The sequence below is a fragment of the Canis lupus genome, chromosome 31 (assembly GCF_011100685.1).
Source record: "Canis lupus familiaris isolate Mischka breed German Shepherd chromosome 31, alternate assembly UU_Cfam_GSD_1.0, whole genome shotgun sequence".
NCBI lineage: Eukaryota > Metazoa > Chordata > Mammalia > Carnivora > Canidae > Canis > Canis lupus.
In genome coordinates this window covers 37,991,424-38,014,817 of record NC_049252.1, presented here as the reverse complement: position 1 = coordinate 38,014,817, position 23,394 = coordinate 37,991,424, and the positions used below count along the sequence as shown (strand labels likewise).

The 23,394-nt window shown below is 63.6% G+C and overlaps 1 protein-coding gene across 1 annotated transcript; it reads left to right on the top strand.

Annotated features, from left to right (window-relative positions):
- The first annotated feature begins 6,396 nt into the window (after window positions 1-6,396).
- DNMT3L (DNA methyltransferase 3 like) lies at window positions 6,397-22,296 on the top strand. Its single transcript, XM_038581157.1, has 15 exons — window positions 6,397-6,690; window positions 8,820-8,953; window positions 9,120-9,259; window positions 9,677-9,763; window positions 9,977-10,021; window positions 10,599-10,678; window positions 10,757-10,869; window positions 11,066-11,281; window positions 11,530-11,701; window positions 12,811-12,898; window positions 13,477-13,565; window positions 15,724-15,799; window positions 16,296-16,435; window positions 19,586-19,671; window positions 21,828-22,296. The coding sequence occupies exons 1-15, from the start codon at window positions 6,397-6,399 to the stop codon at window positions 21,991-21,993; spliced, it is 1,926 nt and encodes a 641-aa protein (XP_038437085.1). The 3' UTR covers window positions 21,994-22,296.
- The last annotated feature ends 1,098 nt before the right edge of the window (window positions 22,297-23,394 follow it).

Below are 23,394 nucleotides of genomic sequence, written 5' to 3'. Positions count from 1 at the left end.
CTTTATACAGAGAACGCCTGCCTCTCCCCAGGGGCTCCCCGGCCTCCTCCTGGAGGCCACCCCGACCGCTCCCCATCACTGGAGACCCGTGCTGCTGCTCCACGGGGTCTTCCGTAAAGGGAATGATCTCATGGAAGCCCTTTCTCACTTGACTCCGCTCGCTCCGCTGATGCCTGAGGTCAGGGCCCCGTCTCTGCAGCGTCGGGGCTGCCAGTCCCTTCGCGGCTGGACGCACCAGGTTTGCGCCTCCACCTGCCCGTTGGAGGGCGGTTTGGGGCACCGTGGACACTGCTGATGTGGGATTCTCATTTTTTCATTTTTGGGGGCAAGTAAACACCCAAGGGCGAGGTCCTGGGCCACAGGTGAATACAAACTGAAGGAATGCCACGGTTTTCCGCGGCGGCTGCACCATTTTGCATCCCCGCCAGCAGCACCCGAGGATCCCAGCTGAAACCCAGGTGTTGTCTGGTTAGAGCCATTCTGGTGGGTTTGAGGTGGTGTCTTGTTGTTTTAATCTGCATTTTCGCGTGATGCGGAATGTTTTTGACATCCATGCACGGTTGCCCGCTTGCTTGTCGTCCCATGGACTGCCTTGTCCAAGTGTTTTGACTGTTTTTAAAAAATTGTTGTTTGCATTATTGATCTGTAAGGGTTCTTTGCATATTCCAGACACAAGTTTCAGTCAGATAATACAAAAACTCTGCGCGTATTTTCCCTAATCTGGGTGTTGCCATCCCGTTCCCTTAAAGGCATCCCTCGAGGAGCAGAACTTTTTAATTCTGGTAAAAAGTTTAATTCTGATAAATTAAAAGTTTTAATTCTGATAAATTTAATTCCATGTGTCCATTTTGCATTCATGGTGACTGCGTCCTCCTGCACCCTCCCCAGATCCGTGCCCACCCCCACTTCAGAGGTCACCTTCTCTTCTCTTCTAAAAGCCATATCACTTCCTTTTTTTAAAAAAATGGATTTTATTTCAACCTTTAGGGTCTCAGTAAAACTTAGAAGAGAGTTCGGAGTTACCCTACACCCCCATCTGGCCTCCCCACCGCCGTGGGCATGGAGCCTCTGTGGTGCCTCCGCTGTCACCGTCACCCAGAGGCCAGCGTTCACACCGGGGTTCGTTGTGGGTGTCGCACATTCTGTGGGTTCTGACAAATGTGTGATGACGCGAAGCCACCATTGGAGGAGCACGCAGAGTGGCCTCACTGCCCCGAACACCGTGTGCTCCCTTGGAGCACCGTGCTCCCCGGGTTGACAGTGTGCCGACGTGGAGCAGAAGCAGGGACGGGGGGGGGGGGAGGGGTGGTCCAACATCCCAGCACCATGTCCCTGCTGCTGCATGGCTTTTGTTCCCTTGTCACAGGCCAGCGGGCCTGAGGCAGGAGGGCCACTGCCTGGCTGTCCCCACTCTTCCACGGCTCTGCACCCGTGCACCCTCACCTGTGCCTCATGGTCCAGATGTCAGCGGCTTAATCTTCCCAAATCGGGCTCCGACCCCACCTCCGCCCACCACAGGGTGCCCGCCTGCCCCGCTGTGGCTTTCCTGGGACTTTGTGGAGCAGGGCCCGTCCTGTCCCCTCTGTCTTCTGTCTGCCGGGCCAGCGTCCAGCACAGGACCTTTCCGTCTGGCCTCGGCCCTCGGTGGCCTTTCCCCTGCCAGGCCTTCCACCTGGAGCCAAAGCCCTGGGCCGTGGGGCGCCGGGGAGCAGCGCCCTGGGCCCAGCCCTGGATGTGGACCCGCTCAGTAGCAGGTGCCACTGCAGCTCCCACTACCCAAGGGTTAAAAGCGTGTCTCCAACGGCCCAGCATCACAGAAAAGCCCAGAAGAAGAGACACTGGGCACTGAACAAACATGGGGAAAGCACCGTGGGGCGGCTGGGGTCGTGGCGGGGGGTTTCCCACGGGGAGCCTGCCTCGGGGGTTGGTGACAGACGTGAGGGAGGGCAACGCTGGGGCCTGAGCTGGGACGCCAACAGCCCTGCCACCAGATGGGACAAACGGAGCTGGTACAGGGGACCCCGAAGAAACATGTCACATCTGGGGACCTGGGCTGCATGGCCTTCCCCACATTGCCCCTCACATGGACGTGTCCTGCCCTGCTGGCTGCCCGCGTGCCACCTCGGTGTCCTTGGCCGCCCTTCCTCTGCCTCCCGGCCCCAGCCCCCCATCCTCAGGCCCCTGCCCACCTGGCCGCAGGCTGTCACCTGCCCAGCCTCGACCAGGGCCCCCGGCCCCTGGAACAGAGTCAAGCTATGCTTATTGGGGAGTCTCCCAGCCTCAGGGACAGGGGACAAGGGAACCAGTTGGGGAGGTGCTGGCAGCCCGGGGCTGGGGGAGTGAGACTCCTGCCCTGGGGGGCACTCGACAGCCTTAAATCACTTAAGAGGTCCTGGGATGCCCAGGTGGCTCAGGGGTTGAGCATCTGCCTACGGCTCAGGGCTTGACCCAGGGTCCTGGGATCGAGTCCTGCGTTCGGCTCCCCGCGGGGAGCCTGCTTCTCCCTCTGCCTGTGTCTCTGCCTCTCTCTGTGTCTCTCATGAGTAAATAAATAAAATTTAAAAAAAAGAGCCTCGGACGGGCACCCCTGAACCAATGTTCCCAGTCTCCCCCCACCCACCCGGCCCCCCCTGGGCAGGGCCTGGACACTCATTGGCCCTGCCGAGTGTCTGGTGGTGGGGGCCGGGGGCTGAGCCACGGCAGTTGGGAAGCACCACCCAGACCAGGGTTCTCTGGAGACCTCAGGCCCAAAACACAAGGTGGGGGCTGGCCCGTCCCTACCTGCCTCCCTCTTGAGTCTGCAGAGAACAAAGGACAAATGTCACCTGCTTCATGGTTGGAGGGGAGGTCCCTGCAGATTATGCACGAGGACCAAGGAATGAAAACCGCAGAACACATGCCTCACACCTCACCCCCATGAACGGGCCGTGAGGGGCGCACGTGTTCGTCCGGTGCAGGTCGGCAGCGCGGTGTGCTCGGTGGACGCGGTGTGTCCAGCACAGTCGCCCGCGGCCCCGTTCCCGAGGCTCCCCTGCCCCAGCTCCGAACAGGGTGCTGTGGGGAAGGGGCCCGTTCTGGGGATCCCCGCAGAGGCAGGGAGGAGCGGCAGTCCCCGTCTCAGCCAGGAGAGGGGGTTGTCTGGTCATTTCTGCGGACGGCTTGTGCTGACACAGCTTGGAAGGCACCTTGTCTTTTCCTCTCTGGTCACAGTCACCAAGCTCCCACGGGAGCACAGGGGACCCTGTGGTGAGGCCCGGCCAGCTCTTAGTGGTCAGGGGCCCCTCCCTGCCTCTGTCGCCGAAGCTCTGTGCCCAGCCCGGGGCCAGCAGCTTGGGGGGCGGGGGCACGGGGAGCCTTGGGAGGGGCTGGAGGTCAGACTGGCCCAGGATGTGCCATGTGGCCGTGCTCTGCCCGGGGGGCTCATGACTCCCATGGGTGCATTTTAGTCTCTGGGAGAAGCCCTGCGGGGGAAGCGCTTGGCCCTCTGTCTCCCCCCTTCACACGCCTGGCAAAGAGCATCTGCCTTAGGCGCATTTATAGACACTACACATCAAAGTGCGTTCACGGAGCCCCGTTGGGGAAGCCCGCTCCGGAGCCGAGAGGTGACCGCACAGCTTCTACCCCAGGAGCCTGCCGTCGTCTGTGGACAGGGCCGAGCTGTGACATCTGTGAGCTCCACGGCCTGGGAGCTGTCTCCACATCTCCTCTGTGCGACTCATCTACAGGAGCCCCCACCTCTTACCTGGAGGAAAAGAAAAAGGACCTGAACCCCAGGCCCCAGATGGACACCCACACTTCTGTCGCTTCCCAAACGTGATCCGGGGCAGCAGCAACAGTCGTCCGGCGGTACCTGTCATCCAGCCGTGCCTGTCGTCTGCCCTGGCCAGCACGCACTCCGGGAGAGGCGCATCACTGCCTGGCTGCGGGGCCCCTCTCTGCTTCCTTTGCCCCATCACCCTCTCTGGTTGCTGGTATGGGACCCTGAGGCCATCCTGCTCTTCCTGGGGCCACTGTGCAAACACAGAAAGACAGACAGCATGAGGGCTGACGTGGGGTGGGGGTTTCCCTCACGATGGCCGGGATGCCAGTGTCGAGTCCGCTTGGTGTCCTGACACCAGGGTGGGACCCACTCTGGCTGTGTGTGAGCACCCGCAGACCCCAGCTGGGCTGGAGGCCATCCAGGGGTCTGGAGGACTCCCTCGGGCCCGAAAGCATCTGAACTCCCCCAGGATCAAGTTGTGGGTGATCCATCAGGCCAGAGGAGGGTGTTAGCAGCCACCCGGGAGTGACCACCTGGCCAAGAGGGATCCAGTCACATGCCCACTGTGGCTCTGAGGGTGTGGCGGCTCCTGCACAGGGGGCCAGGGGGTTTGCACGGTGCCCACCCCAACCCCGTGACGTCCTGGCCTTGGGAAGGCAGGGGTATCCGGGAACCCGATCTGGGTTGGGCGGGGGTGGGGTTCACCGGGGAAGCTTCAGAACCGGCCCTCGGAGGGCATGGACGATGCCAGGGTTGCGGCCAGGGCTGGAGAGGTTTTGGCCCCACGAGTAATTCCCATGGAGGTGGAGAAAGCCTATTTTAGGTCCTGCCCTTTGCTTGCACATGGGACTCTCCGTGTGTGTGGTCTTAGGCTTCCTGTGATTTCCATGGGTGAAAACAGCTGTCCAGAGATCCCCGCAGGCCCAGCACCCCACGAGCCCGCATATCTCAGGGTCTGACCTTGGTGGTGGCCCGAGGGATTGGTCACCCAGACGCCGGCTCCTCTGAAGCACGTTTCCAGACCGCCAGGGCACCCCCTCTCTGTGCCCCACTCCAGACAGCTGCAACAGGGTGCAAGGGACCCCAGGACTGATAGGACGGCACCTGCGTGGGAGCACCCGGGGCCATGCCAGGGCTTGTCCACTCCCCAAGTGCACGACCTTCTGTGAGCCGCTGCCCCACCCGTGAGGACCAGCGACTCCTGCCACCCACGTGCTCTGCCTGTTTGGGCCCAACAATGAGAAAACCGTCCCTTCCGTGGAGCCAAAAGGGCCCCTGGAGCCCCACATCCCTTTGTGTCAGCTGGAACGTTGCGGATGGGCCGGGGGCTTCGGGGCCCCAACTGCTCCCGGTCCCCGTGATGATTTTCACTCTGGTGTCCTTGTTAAAAAACAAAACCATGCCAAATAAAAGGAGAAGAAAACAATATAGACAATTTTTACTACAAAACCCCCCCGTAAATTTAAAACTAAAAATATGGGGGGACGGCCACCTGGGTGACACAGTCCGTTAGGCATCCGACTCTTGGTTCTGGCGCAGGTCATGGCCTCAGGGTCGGCGGGGAGTCTGCTTAGGATTCTCCGTGTCTTCTCCCTCTGCCCCTCCTGCTTGTGAGCGCTTGCACACGTGCCCACGCTCTTGACAAGAAATAAATCAATCTTTTTAAAAAATGTAAAAACAATTTTAGAATAAATATTTTTAAATGTTCAGAGGCTATCTTAAAACATCCCGTGCTCGCATAACTAATATTGTTACAACGTCCACATCAAGCAATCTACAGACTCCGTGCAAATCCCGAGCAAAACTCTGATGGCATGTCTTGCAAAAAAACAAACAAACAAACAAAAATTAAACTTGTGCAGAACCACAAAGGACCCTAAATGGCCAGAGCAATCGTGAGGAAGCAGAACAAAGCTGACGACATCATACTTCCTGATTTCAGACCGTACCCAGAGCTGTCGTAGTCACAATGGTGCGATCGCCGCACAAAAGCAGACGCGCAGATGAGTAGACGGATGTGAGTAGACAGCCCGGAAATAAACCCACACGTGCGTGGCCGATGAATTTATGAAAAAAGGAGCCAATAATCCACTGAGGGAGAAGGACGGTCTCTTCTATCAACGGTGTTGGGAAAACTGGACAACCCCACACAAAAGAATTGAACTAGATCGCTTCCTTACCCCACACAAGGCGCACACAGGAATAAACTCAAAATGGGTTAAAGACTTGAATGTGGGACGTCTGGGTGGCTCAGCGGTTGAGCATCTGCCTTCAGCTCAGGGCGTGACCCCGGGGTCCCGGAATCGAGTCCCGCATCAGGCTCCCCGCAGGGAGCCTCCTTCTCCCTCTGCCTGCATCTCTGCCTCTTGTGAATGAATAAATAAGGTCTTTAAAAAAAAGGGGGGGGGTTGAATGTAAGACCTGAAACTGCAAAACTCCACATCTGTAAATCCGATATCTGATGAGGTGTCAATAGATGAAATATATAAAGAACCTGGATAAGTCCGCAGCGGCGAAGCAAACAATCCTGTATTACAAAACGCGCAGCAGATCGGAATCGTACCTCTTTTTCCGAAGGAGCCCTACAGGTGCCCGACAGGAACAGAGAAAGATGCTCAATGTCACTGATCAGGGAAATGCAAATCAGAACTGCAGTGACATCACCTCACACCCGGCAGGATGGCTGGGATCGGAATGACAGGAAGGGCCGCGCGCTGCTGAGATCGGAGCCTCTTACCTGCCGGTGGAGGATAGAGCTGCCCTACGACCCGGCGGCGACCCCAGTTCTGCGCTTTGATCCAAAGAAAAGGAAAACACTGACTCACAAAGCTGTCCGCACCCCCGAGCCCCCTGCAGCGTCGTTCGCAGCAACACAGACGCGGAAACCACCTAAGCGTCCGAGGCTGGATGGACGGACGGAGAAGACATGCGTATGCGCTCAGGGAGTAGCACTCGCCACCAAAAAGAAGGAAGTGTTGCCACTTGCATCAACGCGGATGGACCCGGAGGGCACGATGCTCCGCGAAAGAAGTCAGAGAAAGACGAACACTGGGTGACCTCTCTCTCTCTCTCTTTTTTTTTTTTTAATTTTATCTTATTTTATTTAAATTCAAGAGTTAACATATAGTGTATTATTAGTTTCAGACGTACAGGTCAGGGATTCATCTGTCGCACGAAACACCCAGTCAGTGCTGGTGACATCCCGTGCCCTCCTTCACGCCCGTGCCCCAGTGACCCCGTCCCCCAACCCCACCCCTCCAGCCACCCTCAGTTTGTTTCCTGTGATTAAGAGTCTCTTATAAAAAAAAAAAAAGTCTCTTATGGTTTGTCTCCCTCTCGGACTTTGTCTTATTTCCCCCTCCCTTCGGCTGTGATCCTCTGTGCTCTTTCTTAATTCCACGTATGAGGGAGACCATGTGATAACTGTGTCTCCCACAGGACCTCTCTTGCATGTGCAATCTTTTTTTTTTTTTTTTTTAGATTTTATTTATTCATGAGAGACACAGAGAGAGGCAGAGCCACAGGCAGAGGGAGAAGCAGGCTCCATGCAAGGAGCCGGACGTGGGACTCGATCCCGGGACCCCAGGATCACACCCCGGGCTGAAGGCGGTGCTAAACTGCTGAGCCCCCCGGGGCTGCCCCTCGTATGTGGAATCTAAACACACACACGCCCTGGACTCGACTACAGAGAACAGGCTGCCGGCGGCGGGGGGTGAGGGGTCGGGGGACAAATGGGTAAAGGTGATCAAGACACACAAAGTCCTAGATCCCAAACAAGCGAGTCGCGGGGAGGCGCCGCGCGTGCAGAATGGTGGCCACGCTTACTGACACTGTATTACACGAAAAATGCTAATTCCCGAACGGTTTAGTATTTGCAGACAACTTGCGGAGCTCGGAGCGCAGAGCCCTGCACCCTGCACGGCTCCCCCACGGTCACGGTCTTGTGTTGCACGCGGGGACGGATGGGCCGTGACCTAAACCAAGGAGCCGCAGGCTGCTCACATTTCCCTGGTTTTCCCTAATGTCCCAAGATCCGCAGTGACGTGTCACCTCCGGGGCTCCTTCGGTCCCTCTTGGCTGCGCCGGGGCTTTGGACTTTGCCTTTGATGACCTCGAAGCTTCTGGGAACCCCCGGGCAGGGTCCACGGGGGTCTCATGGTGATCTGCTGGCGGGCAGACACACGTAGGGGTCCTGCGGTGCTGGGGGGCGACTGGGGGGCCCTCGTCGGCACATCCTGCCCAGGGCTCACGCGGTCAGGCAACTGTCCCTGTTGACGTCCACCTGGGGACCTGGGGGGGGGTGTCCTGTCGGGTTTCTCCCTGCAGACCCCCCCCATCCTGCCAAGTCACGAGGCCCACGCCCCAGCTGGGAGGAGGGGAGTCCTGACCCCCGCCCTGATGTCTCCCCCAGGTCTGCCCAGCACCAAACCAGCCAGAACCTCCTGCTCACGGCCCCTGTGGCTCCCCTATGGGCCCGCCTCCCGCCACACGGACCCCCTCCCGCCTGCGTCAAATGCCCCGGCTCCTGTTTCCTCGAGCTGCCCTGGGGGCCACCCCAGCCACCTAAGCCCCCCCACCCCACAGAACCCCCTCACCCTGCCCTCTGCACCTCCTGCCTCCTCCCCTTGGAGCCTCCTTCCTGCTGGATCCCCGCCTCCACTGGAGCCCCCTCTGCTATAACCACCCCCCACTGGAGGCTCCCTCTTGGAGCCGCCCCCCCAGAGCCCCCCTCCTGCTGGAGACCCCCCACTGGAGCCCCCGCCCCTGCTAGAGGCCCCTCCCCTTGGACCCTCCCTGCTATAGCCCCCCACACTGGAGCCCCACACTGGCGCCTCCCCACCTTGGAGCTCCCCCTTGGAGCCCCCCCACTAGAGCCCCCCCTCTTGCTGAAGACCCCCCACTGGAGCCCCCGCCCCCGCTAGAGGCCCCCCCTTGGACCCTCCCTGCTATAGCCCCCCACACTGGAGCCCCACACTGGCGCCTCCCCACCTTGGAGCCCCCCCTTGGAGCCCCACCTCCCCCTGCCCCCAAGCCCCGCCCCCAGCACCCCTCCCCCCAGCTCCCCACCTCCTCGCCCAGCAGCGCCCCCTTACTGAACCGCCCACACCCTAAACCCCCTCAAAGAGGTGGGCTCTGGACCCCACCCACCCTGAGGGCTCCCCCTCCCCCACTGGACTCCCTAGCCCCCCCAGGGTGAGCGCCCCCAGGAGCCCCTCACTCTTCCACCCCACACCCCCTGGCAGTGAGACTCCCCGCCCCTCCCCTGCGCTCCCGCCCCCTCCCCCGCCCCCGCACGTCACGTGGGAACCCTGCGCCCCCACCCCAGTGCTCTCCTGTGGGCCTGCACCCCTGCCCCCAGTTCTTCCACCCCGCGCGTGTCCTGCGGGTCACCAGGAAGCCCCTTCGCGGGTTCCATGGCCCTGTCCCCCCGGGTAACCCTGGACTGCTCAGTCCTTGCCCCGCTGGCAGAGGAGCCCTGGCCTGAGACCTATGAAATCCGTGAGCCCCTCTACTTCTCCGACCTCCTGTGCTTGGGGTGCCCTCCCGGGAGACCGCAGGCGGGGGTCTGGGGGGACCGGGGAGGAGAGGGCGTGCCAGGGACCCCAGCTGCGGGAGGACCTGGGTCCCACCGCCCTCCGTTTTGTGGGGAGCAGCCCACCGGACCCCACACTGTGGCAGGGCCCCGGGCGGGGAGGGACACGCCACAGGGGCACACGGGCCTCCTGTCAGGACCTGCGCCCACCTCAGGTCTCCCTGGCCCCGGGGCCTGGGGCGGGAGGGGCAGGTGTCCCCAGAGCCCCGGGAGGTCTGGTTCACCCCCACGCGGGGCGCCAGGGTTCCCGGCAGAGGCCCACTGGCCCATCTCCCCCCGTGCACGCCCGTCTCCCGGTGCGGGTCCCCTGGTGGCCGTCCCAGTCCTGGAGCCCGAGGCAGAGCCGAGCAGGGACATCATCCTGGTGGGCTCCAGCAAGCCGGCGCCCGGTTCGTGCCGGCCCCGCAGAGGTGAGGCTCCCGGGGCGGATCCATCCCTGAGGGTGCCACCCGGGCCTGCGCCCGACTCCCGGGCCTCTGGAATATTTACACAAGATTCGGAAACCGGCAGGGGCAGGAGGCCCCCCACCCCCCGCCAGGGCCCCCAGCCCCCGGGGCCCTCGGCCGTGTTTACACGGGAGAGACAGGAGGCAGAGGGAACGGGCGTGCGGCCGCCTTTTGCAGGTGTCGGTGCTTATGAAGTCCAGGTGGACCGGAGAGACATAGAAGGTGAGCGCGGCCCGGGCGAAGGCGGGCGGGCAGCCCGAGTCTCCTTTCTCTGTCCATTTGCCAGTTCTCGATTCCCTTGCATTTCCCTGTACGTTTTTTAGAAAGATTTATTTGTTTATTTGGGAGAGCGGGTGTGCTGGGCAGAATCCTGAAGCAGGCTCCCCACCCCACGCACAGCCCCACGCAGAGCCCCACGCAGGGCCGGATGCCGGGACCCTGGGATCGTGACCTGGGCCGAAATCACGAGTCCATTCCTTCCCAGACTGAGCCACCCAGGGCCCCTCCATAGGCATTTTAGGATCAGTTTATCAATTTTTGCAAAAAAAAAGCCAGCTGGGATCTGGAGAGGGATCTGTAGACCTGCTTGGGGAGACCTGTCACCCGGCTAAGCCCCCGATCCGTGAGCGCGACCAGATCCTAGGATCCGTTCCCGTTTGCTTAGTTCTTCATGTTTTCCCACAACATCCGGGGTTTGTCGGAGTCGGGGTCTTGCGCTTATTTCGCACGTGCGTTGCTAAGCGCGGTGCTCTGTTTGCTGGCGTCGCGGCTCCTGCGGCACGTTGGGCGTCCCCCGAAGGCATGTGCATCTGCTGCGGGAGCCTCCAGGTGCACACGCAGCACCCCCTGTTCGAGGGGGGGATGTGCGCTCCGTGCAAGGTAAGCGGGGAGGTGAGGGGGGCCTTGCAGGGGGCCTGGGGCAGAGCAGGTGCCAGCCTGGCCCCGCCCCTCTCCGAGGACAAGTTTCTGGACTGCCTGTTCCTGTACGACGACGACGGCTACCAGTCCTACTGCTCCATCTGCTGCTCCAGGGACACGCTGCTCATCTGCGAAAACCCGGACTGCACCCGGTGAGGCGGGGGCGCCGGCCAGGCTGGGGGGAGTTTGGGGGCGCTGGGGGGCTAGTGCGGGCGAAGGAGCCCGGTGGGGGCTTCCCGCCAAGATGGTTTCCGCTTTCATCCCAAATATTGTGTTTGGTGTGAGCCCTGACGTGAGGGCCCCGGGTGTGGAAAGATTTATGTTCCTGATTTTTCTTTTTGTTGTTAGCGCCAAGCTCTGCGGCTCCCTCGGTCGGAGCCAGCCGGGAAGTGACGCAGAGCCCGCTCCCCCGGGGCTGGCGGGGGCGGAGGCCGAGCTCCAGCTGTGCTCCCTCCCCTGGGGTCCTGGGCCACCATCCCACTCACATGGTCCTCCCCCCACGCCCCCCCAGCTGGGGTCCTTGCACCTGTGTCCCTGGGAGCCCCTGACTTCCTGGCTCCGCAGGTGGGCGGCCGGAGGCTGAGGGCATCTCCCCCCTCGCTGTCCTCTGCAGGTGGCTCCTTCCTGTCCCTGCAGGTCCCTGGCAGGGACTGCACCCCCTCCCCCCCCCCCCGTGCTGGGTGACAGTTCCCCCTCACCCCTGCACCTTGGGTGGGGGGCGAGACCTCTCACAGGAGGCAGGCTCCCTGGTCTGTGTCCAGGGCGGGAGCGGGATGCCATCGCGGTCACTGCCGCTTCCTCTCTGACTCTAGATGCTACTGCTTCAAGTGTGTGGACACCCTGGTGGCCCCCGGGACGTCGGGGAGAGTTCAGGCCACGAGCAACTGGGTGTGCTTTCTGTGCCGGCCCTTCCCGCGCAGCGGGCTCCTGCAGAGGCGCAGGAAGTGGCGGGGCTGGCTCAAGGCCTTCTGCGACCGGGAATCGGTAAGGGGGGGCAAGGGGGGAGGCAGAGGGAGGGGGGAGGGGGGAGAAGGGGAGAGGGGAGGGGGGCGGGGGCCTTAGGCTGAGGGCCTCGCGCCAGCCCTGCTTTCTCTGCAGAGCCCTGGGTTCTGAGTGAGGGGGAGGCCAAGGGCTCTAAGCAGATGCTCCTTCCTGTTTCTTGGGGGTGCGCTCCCTGCACTCAGTGCTCCCGGTGCTCCCGATGCTCCCAGTGCTCCCTGCTCCCGGCACCTTGGCTGGGCAGGGGTGCTCCCTCCAGCCAGGCAGGGAGGGAGGCATTAGCAGCGGGTGGGAGGGGGCTCAGCACAGGGGCACCACCGAGTCCAGCCAATGGGAGCGAGGGTCCAGACAGGACGCTCTCCCTCAGCGTCCCCAGCGGGACCCAGAGCCGCCACCCCTGGACTTGGGACTGTGCCTCCAGAGTAGAAGTAAATTAGTGGTTTTAGGTCTCAGCTTATACTCACCGCTACGGGCGCCCTGGAACCTAAGACGCAAGAGTGACCCTGGGTCAGCAGGCAGGGACGGCAGGGCCACACTGGACCCAGCAGCCCGGGCTCCCGCTCCCCCAGCCTCCACCCCTGCAGCCCCCGCAGCCTCCACACCCCTAGCCTTCACCTCCCCACCCTCACCCCCACAGCACAGCAGGACACTAGAACCCCCCCAGTGTCCATCAGAGCTGCACTTGTTCCAGACCCACTGCCCTCCTGGTGCCCTCTGACCTCGCCACCCCCCACCCATCGGCTGCAGCCACAGGCAGACCCTGCCCCACGTGGCTTGGGGGCTCCTGCTCAGGCTGCTCAGGCCAGGAGTCGGGGAACCCCACTCCAGGTAGTCAGGATCCCCTGAGAAGTCCCGACGAAGTGCTTCCCCAGGAAAGGCTTTTCTTCCTCCGCGATCAGGAAAGGCCCCTTGCGCCTGCCTCCCTGCACTGGGTGGGCGTCCGGCCTGGAGACCTCAGCTGGGGGGCCGGGGGCGGGCCGGGGCCAGCCTGCCTTGAAGGCGCCTTCCAGGGTGTCTCCCTGGACCGGAGAGGGGTTTTCCCGAGCCTCACGGGCTCTGCAACCGAGTCACAGCGAGAACTGGGTTTTCAACAGGAGACTCCCCTGGAGACCTATGAAACGGTGCCCGTGTGGAAGCGAGAGCCGGTCCGGGTGCTGTCCCTCTTTGGGGACATCAGGACAGGTGAGTGACCTGAGGCCCAGCTCTCCTGGAGCGGCCACACGCCCGTGCCTCCCTCGCACCCCAGGCCGCCCCGTGATGCGCAGACACCCGGCCGGCTCGGGGCGACCGGGGTCAGGGCCCAAGGCCACCCTGCCTCATCTGCCCACCCAGGCGATGCCTCCCTGGGGGAAATCATAAGACCCTTGCTGCTCCCGCCTTCCCGTCCGCCCACAGGCCGAGGCCTCCCGGGCTGTGCCCGCGCCCCTGCAGCCCACGCCCGTAGCTGTCACAGCCCGGCTGGGTGACATCAGCGCCAGCACCAGGGCGTCAGGATTTCCTAACCCGGGGCGTGACGCAACAGTGGGGCCGGGGAGGGGGGGGGAGTCTGCTTTTGCAACAAATTCCTTGAGTTCTTGAATCCATCCACAGTGGGATTGGCTTGCTCCCAAGCGGCCTCCGCCCCCGCCCCCGCCCCCCCGCGTCGTCCTAGAGACCGAGTCTGAGTGTGCTGTTTCCTGATCGCTCGTTGGCCCTTTGTTCTGTGCGGGATCAAAATGAACGCTCGCCCCCCTGTGCTCCCCTCGTGTCTCCCCGTGCAGAGCTCGTGAGTTTGGGCTTCTTGGAGGGTGGTTCCAACCCGGCAGGACTGAAGCACTTGGATGATGTCACGGATGTCGTGAGGAGGGATGTAAGGACCGCCGTGTGACTGGGGGCCAGGAGATGTGCAAGGGACCCGTGGGGGTGCCAGGGGAGCCTGGGGGGCCTGGGGGGCCTGGGGGGCCAGGGGCTGGGGGGAGCCAGGGAGGCCTGGGGAGCCAGAGGGGCCTGGGGCGCCTGGGGGCCCAGGGGCTTGGGGGGCACCGTGGGGGCACCGTGGAGGCCTGGGGAGCTGGAAGGCCTGGGGGTCCTGGGGTACCAGGGGTCCTGGGGGGCCAGGGGGCTTGGGAGGAGCCGTGGGGGCCTGGGGAGCTAGCCTGGGGGGCCTGGGGAGCTGGGGGACCTGAGGGGCTTGGGGGCCCAGGGGGCTTGGGGGTAACTGTGGGGGCCTGGGGAGCTGGGGGGGCCTGAGGAACCAGGGGTCCTGGGGGCCCAGGGGGCCGGGGAGCTTGCAGGAATGGCACCCCGCAGGCAGTGGCGGAGATGAGAGGTGTGCTTTCGCGGCCCCCATGCCGCCCGGGCGCAGAGCAGAGCCACGGGCCGGGTCCCGTCCGAGTCCGGGTGGTTGAGGCTCGAGGGGCCAGGTCCCAGCAGCGGGGCCGGTGCTGCCCGGGCAGCGGGACTAACCCCCACCGCCCTCTCAGACAAAGTCTTGAACTGAACAGCCAGTCACGGGGGGCATCCTCTGAACACCTGACGGAATGTTCCGGCTCCCTTGGAGGCTGCTTTCTGCTGGCCTGGGCAGTGACCTTGGAGGAAGCGCCTAGATGACTCACCAGGCCTCAGATGATGGGAAGGGGCCGGGAGGCTCCTCCTGGGGGCCCCGGGGCAGGAGGCCCTGGTCTGTGGGTCCCTGGCACCAGGAAGGACAGAGCCTGTCCCCCTGAGCCAGCGACCGTGGGCAGAGGGGCTGGGCCGGGGGTGCTGGCCATTGAGGGGGTGCTGACCGCCGGCCAGGGAGCTGCGGGGTCCCAGGGGCTGGCTCTTTGGGCGTCCAGTTTTGATACAAATACTTGAAATCTGTTTCCTACCAGTAAGTGCGTGACATGGGTTGTCACTGCAACCCCAGCTCAGGCGGGTGTGGCCTCGCTCGGCCTCCCCGTCCCCACCTCACTTCGTCCCGAGCCCTGTGCCCCCCTGGGCGGGTCTATCGCAGCCCCCCAAGCGATGGGGAGCAGCAGGCACCACCTGCTCCTGCCGTGGGTTTCTGGGCGGATTTCAAGGGAGCTCAGGGGGTTTCTGGTGCAGCTGGAGGGGGCGGCCAGGCTGCCGGCGGGACGGGGACTTGTCGCTCAGGCTGGGTTTTCCTCTGGGCGCGTCACTGCAGGTGGGGGTCAGCGGGGTCGGCTGGGTTGCGTGTCCGGCCCATCAGCCCACACCCACCACCTCCGCCCCGTACCCCCTCCTCCACCCTCGGCTCCAGTCAGCTGCCCTTCCCAGCCCGCTGCCCAGCCCCCTGCCCCAGGAGGGGGACACATAGAGCATTAATAGCCCTTGGGGACACAGGCGGCAGGCGGGGGATGCGGGGCCGGGGGCTTTCCGCAGGACACAGGCGCCTGCTGAGCGGGGAGGCGGCCGGTCCGGGAAGCACAGGTCGGCTCGGGAGCAGGTGCTCTCTGAAAACCAGGGGCCCGGGACTGCGTGTCTCGGTCTTTTTTTAGTAGAATGACAGGAGCTAGGGTTGTCATTAGTGGGAGTCCCTCAGGCCTCCTGGGGGGGGCACTTAGGTCACTTTGGGGCTGAAGGGTGCCCTCTGGTCTGCTTGGGCACGGGGTGGGGTGGATCTCGTGTGCTCCCGCCAGCCTGCAGTGACTGCTGACCCCTGCGGCCGCGTGGTGGGCAGGGAAGGCCGTGCCCGGCTGTCACGTCAGGGGCGCACACAGCCTCCCCGTGGATCCTGGGGGGTCGCCGTGCCCACCTTCGCGGGGCAGCCACCTCAGACTCCAAGTCCCTGAGGAGGGCTGGTCTCCCCGCTGATGACAGAGGCCGGGCTCCCCGCATCCCCGAGGCCGGTGGCGGCCCAGAGCCCACTCGGCGGGTGTGGCCTGGTGGGTCTCACCTCCCCGCCCAGGGCCCGTGGGGGCTCGGCCTCATGGTGAGCCTCCCGCCCGGACACACGAGGCGCCTGCGGCTGTGGGCCCGTGGGCACCTGTGCCCATGCTGCCTTCTGCAGTGTGCCCGTCCCGCAGGTGGAAGGATGGGGCCCGTTCAACCTGGTGTACGGCTCGACACCCGCCCTGGGCCACACCTGTGACCATCCTCCGGGTAAGCGTCCGCGGCCCACCCGCCCTCCCGGGGCCTCTGGTCCCCACGCCCATTTGCACCCTGACGGACAGCAGAAGGTGCCACCTGTCTACGCTCCCAGACATGGCCGTCCTCGCGTGTCACCGGCACGAGTAGCCCATCTGCTCGGCGAGTACGGTGCGGTGGATTTGACCCACGGGAAGCCGTGGCCCCACCTGAGAGCGGCCCCCACCTGCTGGCCCCGTTGCTCTGCGTGGACGGATTCCCTGGGGGGACACACGCACGTGCTTTGCCAGCCCCGTTACACCCATCCCAATGTGGGTGCGCTGGGTGAGGCTGGGCGCTGGGGCCACCCTGGCTCTGGGGGGACAGGCCTGCCCGGGGAGCAGGTGGGGCCGGGGGCCAGGCCAGCCACACCGAGGGGCCCGTCTGCAGTCACCCCGCGCCCTCGCAGAGCCACTCAGCCTCCCCCCTCCGCCGCGGGCATGGCCCAGACACGCCCGCGTCCCTTCCCCAGCCTGGTACCTGTTCCAGTATCACCGCGTCCTGCAGTACGCGAGGCCCCGGCCGGGCTGCCCGAAGCCCTTCTTCTGGATGTTCGTGGACAACCTGGTGCTGACGCGAGAGGAACAGACCGTGGCCACTCGCTTCCTGGAGGTACGTGCGGCACCACCGTCCACGCCTGTGAGGGCGGCCTCCCCGGGACGCGCCAGGCACGGGCCGTCAGGTGGCCTGGAGGGCGTCCCCTGCACGGGCACGCTGCTCCTGCACTTCTAGACAGGCCACCGCGGGGCTCTCGTGTGTGCACACGACCATCTCCGTACACGTTGCACAGGGGCACGCACCGCACACGACATAGGAGCTCATGCATGCACATAGGACCCAAGAGGTGTGCTTCCGCGGGCCCCATGCCACCCCCATGCCACGTGCACACAATACGCAGTGCGCTGGCACACGCCACACACGTACACGGATTCACACGTGCACTCACGCTCACAGGCGTGCACTCATCCTCGGGGGGCACCACCAGCGTCCTGACCCTGGGAGCAGCCGTCCTGGGCTCACCTGGCCCGGGCCCCTCCCAGCATTGCGCCCCCCAGGAGAGCCCCCGGTGGGGCCTGGTGTCCCCCTCTGAGGACATGTCCCCTGCGCTCATGGCAGGAGTCCTCGCCGCTGACTCTGTCCCCTTAACGTCCTGGCAGCCGCCCCCATGCTTTATGCAAACACAAGCCGGTCAGTGGAGGGCCCCCCCCAAGCCCCTGGGAAGCCCTCCCTCCACAGAGATGCCCCCCTCGTTGGTCGTTCTGACCCAGGACCCTGTGCGGCTCTGCTCTGTGCGGCCGCGAAGACGCGTGCGGTCTGCTCCCCGCTGCTGGGTGTCAGGGTTGCCGTGGCTTTATGGGGGGACGACGGCACGGCGATGCGGGCGAGCGGGGACATCATGGGACGTGCCCCAGAGGTGACACCGCTGGGCAAGCTGTCACTCTCACAGCCGTGTCCACTGCCCCGAGTGCCCCCAGGCAAGGGCCGTGGGGTCACGTGGGGTGCACGGCTCCCTCCCGTGCAGTCCTGCTGGGTTTCAGCCTGGGACCCCCGTTCCCTTCTGGCACTTTCTCCGGCGGCACAAGCAGGACCTTCCTTTCTGCCGTCCGACTGCATTTGATGAGCCGGGTTGGCTCCTCTGCATCCCCGGGCTCCCGCGCCTCCTGGGGTCCCGTGCGGGTGACAGTGGTTCCCGGTTGATTCTCTCCTTCCTTCTGGGTCCTTGAGCCGGTCCCTGGGCCCCTCCGGTCTCGCCGCGCAGGCGCCTGTCCCAGGATGTCGGGCCGCAGCCGCGACGGGGCGGCCCTGGCTGTGTCTGCCGGTCGCAGAGGCGTTCCCGTGTTTCCCTACGAAGCTGACGCTGGCTCGTAGGTTGGGGTTGATGGATTTCACTCAGCTGAGGGCGTTTCCAGAAGCTTCCATCGGCTCCCACGTTCTGCGGTGCGCTCGTCTAGAACAGTTGTCGGCTCCGTCAGACGTTCTTCTTTCCAGTCTGCGGAGATAACTGGGTCGCTTTCCTCTTTCGATCTATTGAGGGGACAGGCTATGCGGCCCGGCCTCCGAGGTCGCTAAGTGACGTTCCCCTAGAGTGCCACCCGTGAGCTACAGCTTTAGAAGTCGTCTGCGCGAGGGGCCGCCACGCGTCCTCGTGATGCCCCTGCTTTCCTCCTCGTCCCTGATGGCTTCTCCTCGGTCAGGAGCCTAAAGCCTCCTCGGAACAGCAGCCGGGACCAGGTTTGTAACCTGCACTATTTATTTAAAAAAAATTTTTTTTTTTAAATAAGAATTGTGGGTCCACCCAAAAAGTGCAGATTCCAAATCTGGGCACCGGCTACCAGCGGCACACGTGCTGACTTTGCATCTCGCACATGCGCTTGGCGGGGTCGCAAGTGGTCCCAAACCAGAGGTAGCCCAAGGGGCGGCTCCCCATGTTTCCTATGGTGCTGGGGACCCTCTGTCCTGCCAGGAGCGGGTGGGGGGGGACCTAGACGTGCCCGGTGCAGGTCCCAGCTCTTCGGCTCCGGCCTGCGAACCCGTGTTTTGAATGAAAGGGTCGCGACAGCCGTGTTTCGGTTTGAAAAGGGAGGAAAACCTGTGATGAGCGTAGGGAGCAGAGCAGGGAGGGAGGCACGCGGGCGGAGGGAACAGCAGGCGGGCGTGAGCACGAGGGGCGGTTGCGTCAGAGCAGCCGGAGTCCCCAGGGAGAGGCCCGGGCCGGCTCCTCCTCCCTCCGGTGACGGGTCCCCCCATCACCACCCCCACCCCCCGGGCCGTGTTCATGGGCCCAGCGACGGGTCCGGGTTAAATGTGCTCCTGCAGCGCAGGAGCGAGCTGCAGTGCCACGTGTTCCTCTGTGGTCAAGGAGCCTGGGCTGCCGGTGTCAGCGTCCCCTCCCGGGTGCCCTCCCGGGGGCCAGCCCCGCCTGGAGCAGGAGGGGATGTGACACCAGACCTACAGCCCCGGGTGCCCGGAGCACAAGGGCCAGGTCTGACCAGGAGGCCCGACGGACGCGTTCTAAACGCCGGTGCTCCCGGGGTCACGCACGCGGCCCGAGCCCACAGTCAGCCTTTCTCAGCCGCGTGTGCGGGTCCAGGCGGTTGGCTCCGCGGGGCGCAGCACAGAAACCTCCATCCGCCCAGAGCGACCGGCGGCGGGTGGCTCCCCCAGCCCGGTGTTGGGGTCGGGGAGGCCCATGTGGGGTCGGAAACGGTCCACGGGGGACCCTCCCGGCCCCTGAGTCCACGCGGGCACAGTCAGCCTATCTCCTGTTAGGGGCCAGGGCCTGGGTGGCTTCTTGCCTCAGTTTCTCCCTTCCGTGGCTCGCTCTCCCATTGCTGGGAGGTCTGTCCCCTCCCACCCCACGCCCTCCCTTCCAGGGTCACCGAGGCTCCGGAATCCCGGCTGCTCGAGGCCCCGGCACAAACCCTTTGTCTGCCGGCAAAGCCTCCTACCTTCCGGGAGCAAAACGACCTCAGCCCAAGGACCAAGGACATCTTTGTCCCTCAGGGAAGCCACGTCTGAGCTGCGGCGGGCGGGAACCCCTGCCCCCGGGACCCGCGGGGACGGAAAGGCGACGGGTCTCCTGGTGAACAGTTTCAGGATATTCTCTCAGCTCCTTTCCCTCGTGAGGTGCTGGAGGGATCGCGGGACGCGTAAGCGCCGCGGAGCCAGGCGGCCGGTCCGGGAAGGCGGCTGCGGCGACGGTCCCCGCGGGGCCGAGCTCGTGCCCGTCACCCTGACCCCCGCCGCCTTTGCACCCGTCAGGCTGACCCCGTGACCATCCAGGACGTCTGTGGCCAAGCCGTGCGGGACGCCGTGCACGTGTGGAGCAACATCCCCGCCGTGAAAAGGTGTCTGCTGCGTGTTCCGGGCACGTGGGGGCTTTGGGGACGCCGACGAGCGGGGAGGAGCCCGGGTGTCCCCGTCCCGGGCCGTGCCTGCTGGGCCTCCCGCCCACCCCCACAATCCCGGGCGCGCCAGCTCGGCAGTGCCGCTCCCGCCCGGGGACCCTCCCTCGCTCCTCCACCAGGGGCCGGCGTCTCCCCGGGACCCGTGTACCCGCCCCCTGCGCCCTGGCACCCTGTCCGCCCCTTGGAGCTCCGCCCTGCCCACACCCCCACCTGCTCGCACTCACACTGTGTGCTCACACTCACCCACACACCTGCTCACACCTGCTCACACTCACACCTGTGTGCTCACTCATTCACACGCCCACACCAGCTCACATATTCACTATCTGCTCACACTCACCCACACACCTGCTCACACACCAATGTGCTCACACTCATTGACACAGCCACACCAGCTCACACATATTCACATAACTGCTCACACACTCACCTGCTGACACTCATCCACAACTTGCTCATACTCATTGACACACACATCTCACACGCATGTGATCACACTTATTCAGTCACACCAGTTCACACATATTCACATAACTGCTCACACACACACACTTGCTCACATTCATTCACACATCACACCTGTTCACACACAGCTGCTCACACTCAGGACATACAGTCCTCTGTTCATGCTCATTTACATACCTGCTCACGCATTCCTATTTAGCTCACACTTACATCCTCACACCCACCTGCTCACACTCATTCACACAGCTGCTCCTACATTCACCGGCTCACGCTCATTTGCACACACAGGCTCACACACTCCCACGCTAACACAAGCGCAACCACAGTGCTTTCCTGGGCTGTACTGAACCACCGTCCCTGACACACGCCTGCCTTGGGCCTTCACACGCGCCCCTTCTCTGCTGCCGGAACATTCTCGTGATTGTTCTTACGAGCATCCCGTCTGTCTCTGGGCCCCACCACATCCCCAGCCCTGGTGCCCCAGCCTCACACCTCCGGGCAGCTTTCTGCTCCCAGGACACCTGCACGCTGTGCCCCAGAGCCCCGGAGGACACGGCCGTCCCCCCATACCCCACACCATGTGGCGCCTGCCCTCGGGTTGAGCCAGCGTGGCCAGGATCTGAGCTAAGTCTCCTCCTCCGGACAGCAGGTTTCTGGAAACTTCTCCCCCCAGCCCCCACCTCCCAGTCCCAGCATCCCCCCACTTATAGTGTGGCGAGTGCTCTGGGCCCAGCCCGCCAGGGCCGGGCGCCATGCAGGGGGAGCCCCCGGGGAGCAGCTTCCTGATGCCCTTCTCGCCCCGAGCACCACCTCTCCTCCCCAACCCCCCACCCCCGGTTCCCCAAGTGGCCTCACAGGGGCACAGTCTTTAGGGCTCACCCAGCCCAGCGGTGAGGACAGAGCCCGAGCTCGCTGCAGGTGGGCAGCTGCCTCCGCACAGCCAGCCGCGGTCATCCCGGTCATGGTCGCGGTCATCCCCGTCGCCCCCCAGACGGGAGGGCGGCCCTGGGGAAGTGGGGGGGGGGCAGGCAGCGGCGAGGGGCTCTGCGTGCTTCCCGCTCCTCATTTGTGGCCTTAATCCACTAAGTAAACCCAGAAGCTTCTGAATCCGGTGGGAAGCCCGGGCCCCAAGACGGTAGAGGGGGTGCCGCTGCCAGGTCCAGAGCCGGGCGTCCCTCCGGCCGCATCATGTTGCAGCCAGGTCCACGTGTCGCTCCCCACCCCGCCGGCCCCCCGTGGGGCCTCCAGCACGGAGGGGACGCGCGTGGTACCCTCTGCATCGTGGGTGCAGTAATTCCTTGGGAGGATGCACATGGTGGTTTAGCCAGCCTTGCCCACCGAGTGGGCAGGGGCTTCTTCACACGGGCAGTGGGTCCGTTGAGCAGAGGCCGGCCCTGCTCGCCCCCGGGGGGCACGGGAGACACGGGGCGTCTCGTCCCCTGGGGCCCAGGACTGCTCGGCACCTGCCACTGAGGCGGGGGAAGCCTCTAAGCATGTTTATCGTGGAGCCCCCCGGGTTGTCTAGCGGGACTGGCACCGGCCAGCTTCCCCCCGGTGCCCCCCGACCCCGACCCCGACCCCGGCCCCGGGCGGAGCTCGGCTGGTAACGAGCCCCCTTCTCTCCTTGGCAGCAGGCACTCAGCCTTGGCCTCCCGAGAGGAACTGTCCCTGCTGGCGCACAACAGGCAGAGGACAAAGCCGCCCCTCCAGGGCCCAGCCAAGCTGGTGAAGAACTGCTTTCTCCCCCTGAGAGAATATTTCAAATATTTTTCAACAGAACTCGCTTCCGCTTTATAAATGATATATTTTACCGAGGAGGGAAAAAAAAAAAGACTTTTCCTAGAAGTGGGGAACTTTCCTTACATTGTTTCTTTTTTCCTTTCCAAATTGTTATTTTATTTGCTTGACCTTGGATTTCCCAAGATTGCTACAGACACATCTTTCCTTTGGGTGTGGTGACGCAGGGCACCTTGTCAGAGGGCGTGAGGCTCCCAGCACCCAGCCAGGGACACGAGCCTCATGTTGGGAAGCAGATTTGCCACTGAAAATGTTTCTTGTGTGCCGGTTGAGAAGTTAAAAATATATTTATTGTGGTCGTCACTGGTCATCTTCTCGTGTTTCTGTGCGCGTCGCAGAGCTGGTTTCAAGTGACACGGAACGAATCCTAGAGAGATCTTTCCCCGTTAGCCAGAAAATCCCCCAAGTGACGTAGACCTAGGTCGTCAGGACACACGACGTGTCCTGAGCGTCACGACAGGGGTGAGGGGGCCCGGGGCCCGCGCCGGCGCCGTGAGCGGTGTGCACGTCCCTGCAGAACAGCGGGGCTCAAACTGGAGCCTCTGAGGATCTTTTTTATTTTTTTAAGATTTTATTTATTTATTCATAAGAGACACAGAGGCAGAGCCACAGGCAGAGGGAGAAGCAGGCTCCATGCGGGGAGCCCGATGCAGGACTCGATCCCAGGACCCCAGGATCCCGTGCTGGGCCGAGGCGGCGCTAAACCGCTGCGCCCCCCGGGCTGCCCCTCTGAGGATCGTTTTAAAGAGTATCTTGAAGCGGGACACTCGTCGTAATGGTGAATTTTATGTTCGCCATGGCTGGGCCACGGGGCGCAGACGCTTGTTCAAACATTATTCTGGATGTTTCTGTGAAGGTGTTTTTTGGATGAGGTTGCTGTTTAAACCGTCGGACCCTGAGGGAAGCAGACGACCCCCTAGCGTGGGTGGGTGCCACGGTCTGAAGGTCTGTGCCGCACCCCAGGGGGCGTCTGGGATGCGACTCCAGAGTGGGACAGGAGCCCTTATCAATGAGGCCCAGGCGCTCCCTGGCCCTGAAGGATGCATGACAAGCGTGTGACCAGGAGGAGGACTGTCACCCGGCTCCGCCAGGACCCGGACCTCAGCCCTCCAGCCTCCCGAATGGGAGCAGTGCGTTTAGAAGCCATCGGGTGACACTTTGTTACAGCAGCCCCGCCGGCCTGCGACCGTGGGCGTCCACCCACCACTGAAGGTCCGAGTGCCACCAGGCTGAGCTCCTCGGAGCAGGGAGCCCTTCAGCAGGCCGCCCGGGGACCCCGGGGACCCCTGCTCCCCTGTCTCTGGCGGCCGGCGCAGCCTGGACGTGTTGGGTTCGTCGAGCCTCCACAACCCCAGGCAATTCCTTGCGCTGAGCTTCTCTGTATATACGGCACAGCCTGTT